Source organism: Leptonychotes weddellii, chromosome 7 (assembly GCF_054177405.1).
Source record: "Leptonychotes weddellii isolate Sample4059 chromosome 7, ASM5417740v2, whole genome shotgun sequence".
In the NCBI taxonomy this organism is placed as follows: Eukaryota; Metazoa; Chordata; class Mammalia; order Carnivora; family Phocidae; genus Leptonychotes; species Leptonychotes weddellii.
Window position 1 is genome coordinate 25,686,737 of NC_138375.1, and position 7,116 is coordinate 25,693,852.

At 39.8% G+C, this 7,116-nt stretch overlaps 1 protein-coding gene across 1 annotated transcript in view; it reads right to left on the reverse strand.

The window, feature by feature from the left end:
• Positions 1–1,751: 1,751 nt before the first annotated feature.
• The window catches only part of CAPSL (calcyphosine like), a 25,380-nt gene continuing 20,015 nt past the window's right edge, over positions 1,752–7,116 (reverse strand). Inside the window, exon 5 of the mRNA XM_031030433.2 lies at positions 1,752–2,308. Coding sequence (XP_030886293.1) covers positions 2,207–2,308 — 102 coding nt within the window. The 3' untranslated portion in view covers positions 1,752–2,206. The remainder of the gene's footprint in view (positions 2,309–7,116) is intronic.

Here is a 7,116-nt window from a genome sequence, read left to right on the forward strand (position 1 = left end):
AGCAGAAGGGTTGTGTGTCCCTTCCAGACCATAGCTTTTCAGAAAGTTCCTCAGCCTTCTCTACACACTCTTCTCCTTCAGGCACCTGGATATCAGTGACTAAAGAGCCCTGAAAAACAGCAGAACTACGAAATGGAGTAATCCTGCAACCCAGAATCACCACCCGGAGAAAAGCTATTCACTGACCACAAACAGCGGATATGTAACACTGCTTCATGAATGAAAAAGAAATATCTATTTAAAGCAAGACATGAAGAATTAAACACATCTGAATTTAAATTAGGGAGGAAGAAGGGATAATAATATGTAGTGCCCAAAATATATTCTGTGGTCCTCACGGTGACAGTATTAACCAGCAATTAGTCTCTATTTTAATCATTAGCACATAATCAGTTTGTTACATTAATTTGGGCATACACTGGTAGACTGTATTCATCAAAGAATAATAAAGACATTAATTTTCAAACAAGAAAAAAAAAGAAAAAGAAATATCTATTGTATGAGCTTTTATAAATTTTAGGGTTTGTTTACCACAGCAAACATTACCCTAACATGCCAAGTGTATGTCCTCTACATTGTTTAGTAGCCTCTGAGAATAAACTGCTAACAGTGACTGAACTGAGAGCTGAATTGTTACTCTCTCTCATCCTCAAGCCCAGGGGAGGTCCTCTGATCTGGTCTTAGCAGATGTGAGAATTGCATTCTTCATAGTAGATGAATGACTTGGCATTCCAGTTTTAGCATCAGTTGCTATGAGCTTGCTCAACGTAGGTCTGTCTTAAAAGATGGACCTACTCTCAGTGCGCTGACACATTCAGATCCTTGAGGCTGGAAGGCTGCAGGACTCAGCCCTAGGCTGTGAGAAATGCTCCAATTGAAATGTCTCCACACAAGGCCTCTTGGGAGTGCTATTTCTCTCCTACACATGCCTGGGAGGTACATACATTTTCTTGGTACTTCCTTCATATTTTCAGGACTTTAAGGGCAAGAAGAGGATGGCCCAGCAATCAAAAATCACAAACTATGATGGCCAACTAGAGATGGACAAATAAACAAAAAGCACTGGAAATATACAAGCTGGTATCTCTATCCCCTGCTACTTGAAGTGTTGTTACCTGAAGACCAGAGGCATCAACATCACAGGGAAGCTTGTTAGAAAGGCTAAAGTTCAAACTCCACTCCAGCCTTCTGAATCAGAATTAACATTTTAACAAGATCTTCCAGTGATTTGGGGGCTCATTAAAGTTTGAAAAGCCCAGCATTTCATCTCCTCTCCCACCTCATTTTTCCAAGATGAAGGCCTGTGGTTATATGTGTAGTCAACTTCCAGCCACCTTTCTTTTCTGAGAAGTAAATATTAGAGGAAGACAAATGGGTCAGGAAACCTTGTATCATCTGCCTTGTGGAGGAGCCTAAAAGTGGGTTCCAAAGATGAATTCCCAAAACAGTTTCGAAGTCTTCCTCATTGATGTACCCTAAAGCTCCAAGGCTTCTCATAGGCACTTCGATTTCCCTGTATACTGCTTTATGTCCTGATAGGCTGGCCCAGGAAGTGATCCTACTCCATGAAAGCCTAGCCTTCTACCAAGAGGGCCAACTGAGCTCACCTTCTTTTTGTCACCAGAATCACTTATGTCCCCTGTTCATGCATGTGTGGGCATTTGTTGACTTTAAATCCCTAGATCAAAATATGATGATAGAAAAAAAAAAGGCCATTAAATTTCAGAATAAAATAAATTTTATTTGTATTCACCAAGAGACCCATTAAAATAAGTAAGCTCAGGAAATTTTACAAAGTCAGATGTTCCTCCAATCTTTTTATCATCACCCCCTGCTAAAGACTGCGAAGACAGGGAATAAATAAAGATGTGGGGAAACATCTACATTTATCCCTATAAGAGGAACAGCTGTAACAAGAGGTACATTATTTCACCTAAGAACCACTTTCTAGTCTCACTTCATAGCTTCCTTCCTTCCGTCTGTTCTTCCTTTCTTTCTGATTTAAAAATATATCCCCAGGCATTTAAGCAAATGATATGTTCCAGGTCATTAAGTAAGATGACTGAAGATCTATTGCTTTTAAAATCCTAGATCTTTCAGAAACTTTAGTTTACACCTTATCAAAAATCTATAGCATTGGACTTCTTTCAAAGTCGTTCCACTCTCTGAGAGTCCCCAATTTCCAAAAGAATTAGTAGATAGAAAGTCATAATCTCCAGGATTTTCTCATCATTAAAATGAAATAGGCATCGGTGTCAATAGAAGCACTAACCCCAGCATAATAGTTCAAAAATTCTTCTTTTGAAACCTGAGAGGGATAAAAGGCAGGGAAAAAAGAAGGAAATGGTGTCAAAATATGTGAGGCATAGTGAAGCATTTTACATTCTCCCTGAAATGTTTTCTGTGGAGTCTGATTTGCCACTGGCAATGAAGCAGAGTCAGGTAACTGGGGATCAGGGAACCTGGCTTACCTCTCCCCTCTGAGGTGGGGCATTTGCAAGGTATGCTAAAGACCCACCTGTCCACTGGCCATCAGTTGTTGCATTAAGATAAAAATATTTAGAGCTATACTATCCAATACAGTAGCCACTAATCACATATGGCTTTTTAAATTTAAATTTGTTAAAATTAAACATAATGAAAAATTGAATTCCTCAACTGAACTAGCCACATTTCATTTGCTCAATAGCCATATGTAATTTGCTCAATAGCCAAGGTGGCTAATGGTTGACATCTTGGAGAGCACAGATCTAGAATATTTCCATCATCACAGAAGGTCTTATGGGACAGCACTACTCTAGAGTATACTTTGTATGATTATACTTATGATTATTATTACTTTAGAATAGAGAAATTTATAGCATAAATACACAGATTAAAAAGGTCTTTAAAGAAAGAAAGCTCAGACCAGTCACGTAAATAAAGGATAGAACTAGAGCATGGGGCACTTCCCAGGATCCTTGGACACCCAGGAACCCACAATGCCTGGGATTCAACAGCAGGATGCAAGGCACTAGCCATATGAGAGGTGCTAGAAGGCAAACTTCTCATTTTGGTCAGGTTGTGTGTTAGTGTTTCATAGTTGGCCCTGTGCATTCTATAATGAGCAATTAAATTAAAAGAGCAGAAATCAGCCCCTAGGTTCCATTCCTTTTTCTTCCCTCTTAACCTCCCCTGTTCCTTAATACCAGCACACAGAATATATTCTATTCCCCCCAGTCTTAGGGGTACCAGTCAGAGGCTAGGCATTGTGGGAACTTGCTCGGCTTGCTAGATGGGAGCAGTTCAACCCTGCAGGAAAAGGAATATTGACATCAAATTTTCAAACTCTCATTCTTGGCTGTCAAAATAATTGGGGCGGGGGGAGTTACATTTTGTCCTTTTAAAAACATGAGCAAGTACAATTTGAACAGGGCCTTATCATTTTCAAAGAAGAAACTTTGTCCCCTTCAACTGAAATATCACACAAGTAACATTTTTAAATGATCCAAAAGCACCCCCCGGGAAGTAAACTTTTAGAGAAGCATGATATGTAACACGTTAGCTATTAAGAAGAAAAATATTTTGGAAAGACTTTAAAACAGAAACAAAAGCTAGATGAATTCTTTTGGCACGAGAGTTGTTAATGTTTCAAGCCTTCAGTTGAAGAAATTCTATTACATTAGAAAATCATGTGAATGGCAAAGCACAATATGATAATGTGATAAATTGACAAAGTTGGTATTAGATATTAAACCATATCTAACTTTGTAGCTCAAAATCTTCTCAATTTCTGGTTCCTCAAAGCAATACCCTAACTGATGCCATTATGACAAATTCTTGCTTTCAATGCATACATAGCTTACCACTACAAGCATGTGTAGCTTTTTAAACAGAATATTTGAAAATTTATATCATAAATGTCATGGAAATTCTGCTTTATAAAACATTGTTTTTCGGCTTCAATTTCTATTAAAGATACTATCTGGATAAGATTTACATATAGGAACTCCTCACTATCTAGAAAATAGTTTATGTCACAGGTAAATAAAGTATTAACAATGAACAATTGGTCTAGGGCAGTTTTCAGATAGGTGGGAACTTCTTATGACTAGCATGTTAATTACATTTATGTGCAAATAGATATCTCCAAGTACCTGTAAAACATATGTGCACATAGGCAGGCACAGCTCTTATAATCTTTATATACTGACTTGCTTAACAAGCCATTCTTTTTAGTATAGATGAAACAGAAGTAAATTTTCACTCAAACCCTATCTAAGTGAGCTCAACTAGAGAAGCTTAAATTAATGGTGATTTACTATATTTACTGTACAGCTTCAAAGATAATCTTAAATAAATGGATGTGGAATGATATTGCTAAATGAGATTTTAGGCATGACTAAGGATGAAATCTGTGGAACAGAGTTTATTCCACAGTCCCCTTGGAAACTAAAAGAATGATCTGGGTTTCAGAAGGTAATGCCTAGCATTTGGTAATGCCCTGCGTTTGTGTTGCACTTTATCCCATCAAGGTGGAAGCACTCGGAGGCTCACTATAACCCAGCAAGAGCAAACTGCTCTGCCATCTGTCATTTTCTCTCAATTACAGGTTCCCTTTCTGTTCTAAGTCTCTCTCAGAGCACTGACAGTCATCAGCTCTGCATGTAGCCTGAGTGTTTCTAGGAGACCAGCAACTCAAACCTTTCAAGTTTAAGAGCAAGATGTTTCCAGAATCAATACCAGTGTCTGAGGGCCAAGTGCTAAGGCTTATAAAGAAAAAGTTGCTCAAGTCTTTCATGCCAGAATTACAAACTACAAACTCAGATGTTGCTTCGAAATTTCAGTTGCTTGAGCTCTAAGTCACAGAGTCCCTCTTAAATTTATTATGGGCTCTCGTGCAGAATGAAACATCTGAGCTGCGTGCCACGTGTCTCCATGTTGGGAGCGAGAGTGGGAACAGGAAACTCATGGTGCTTACAAGAACTTCAGTGAAACAGAGATTGCTTCAACCGTGTTCAGTGGCTATTAGAATTTGTATCATACTCCAGAGAAATCATAAACAAATAAATTCCATTTATGAAGAGTAAGAAGAATCTAGAACAAAAGAAAATAGGCCAGTACATTTTGTGATTTTTCTTTCCCTGATACGATATACCTTTCTGGTTCTTGCAAGGTCCATTATCAAAACCTCAGTTACAGGTCGGTGGCTCATATTTTTGGTGGGTTCACTCCTAAAGAGCACCTTTCACTCTATTCTGCTGAAGGAAGATACTGGCTTTGGCGAAGCAGGTGTGAAAATAAAACAAGAAGGTCATGCTATTCTCAGAGAGGAAGAACTGCTTCACCACAAGCTTCTCACCGCACCAACTGAGGTGGCAAAAGAACTCTTTTCACACAGCAGTGTTCTCAGAACCCCCATCAATCATTTGTTTATGTTTCTTTCAACAGATTTCACCCGTCATCTGTTTTACAAGACATAATTTTAGGGGATTCATTTAGTGAGGTTTTTTTTTTTTTTATGACAAGGAAAAAACTAGTTATCTCTATCAAAGTTATGTAGCTTCCACATCAGCAACTTGGAGTAGAACTACGCTTAGAAACATTGGCTTCCAAAGGATCAATTACATGAAGATAACATTATATGACAACCTATCAGGTCCTTTGGCACCTTTGTTTTTCCTTGAATCATAAGCATTTCTAAAATTTAAAACTTCGCTGCTTCTTTCAACAAGCTTTTAATTTACAAGAACAGCCTATAATTTCCAGGAAAGCAAGTTTGTTGACCGATCTGAGAAATTGGAATTTGTGGGGGTTTTCATTCTATGCCCCAGAGTGTTGTGTATAAATCCAAAAAGGTATACCACTCAGAGGGTGTTAGTAGAATTTCATAAAGAAGGAGCAGAAGGGCACCCACACACCAGTCAAGAATACATATTTGGTTAATTTCATCTCTCCACTTGATTAAACATCAGCAGAACGAACTGCATCTGTAGGTTGCCTAAAGAAGGTTGAATCATTACCTACTTGTACTCTCATGGCTCAGTGAGGCTATCCACACTGGCCAAGAGAAGTGAAGGGCTGACACGATGATCTGCCTCCAAGAATAGAGGGGTATTTTCCTGGCAGTGTCTTGATAGATTGCCTACATTCATTAAATTTACTACATGGTCCTACAGCACACTGCTATATAAAGGGCCCCAACTATCCTGGCTTCAGTGCCTATGCTTCCCCTCCTCTCTGATCTCTTAACTGGGGGCTTTTAGTTTGGTTTCAAAGCCAGTGGTTTGGTTTGCATTTATCCTAGCCCCTTCCTCTATCCCCACAGCCTAGGGTAGAACAGGGTACATAGGAGTGACTCAATAAATATTTACTAATGGGATGTATTCAGCCTAAAACTGTAATGTGACAAAGCCAATCTACAGCCTACTTGGTGGGGACCCAGCTCTACTTTAAAAAGCTGCTCTTAGCTGGGGCGCCTGGGTGGCTCAGTCGTTAAGCGTCTGCCTTCGGCTCAGGTCATGATCCCGGGGTCCTGGGATCGAGCCCCGCATCGGGCTTCCTGCTCGGCGGGGAGCTTGCTTCTCCCACTCCCTCTCTCCCTGCTCATGCTCTCTCCCTCTCTCTCTCTGTATCTCCGTGTCTCAAATGAATAAATAAAAAATCTTTAAAAAAAAATGCTCTTAGCTTTGAAGCTGTTCTTAGTATGAAGTGTTGCTCCACGCCGCCACCAAACCACAAAGAGCCAGGCGTCATCCTCCAGGGTGCCATATGGGTCTGGGACAAAATCCTATCAAGGTTTGAATGTCTAGGAAAAATAGCCGTGCCGATCGCTGGAAGAATTCTGCCTCAGGCTACAATACCAATGCTGTGGGATTACTCACTTGCACTCTGAATGGAATTCAGGCAGGATGGGAACCAGCCCTTAAAGAAGTTGGGAATTGTGCAGGACTGTTGAATCTCAGATCTGTACCTCTGAGACAAATAATGCAAGATATGTTAAGAAAAAAAAAAGAAGAAGAAGAAGGTAGCGGGAGGGGAGGAATGAAGCGGGGGAAATCGGAGGGGTGGACGAACCATGAGAGAAGATGGACTCTGAAAAACAAACTGAGGGTTCTAGAGGGGAGGGGGGTGGGA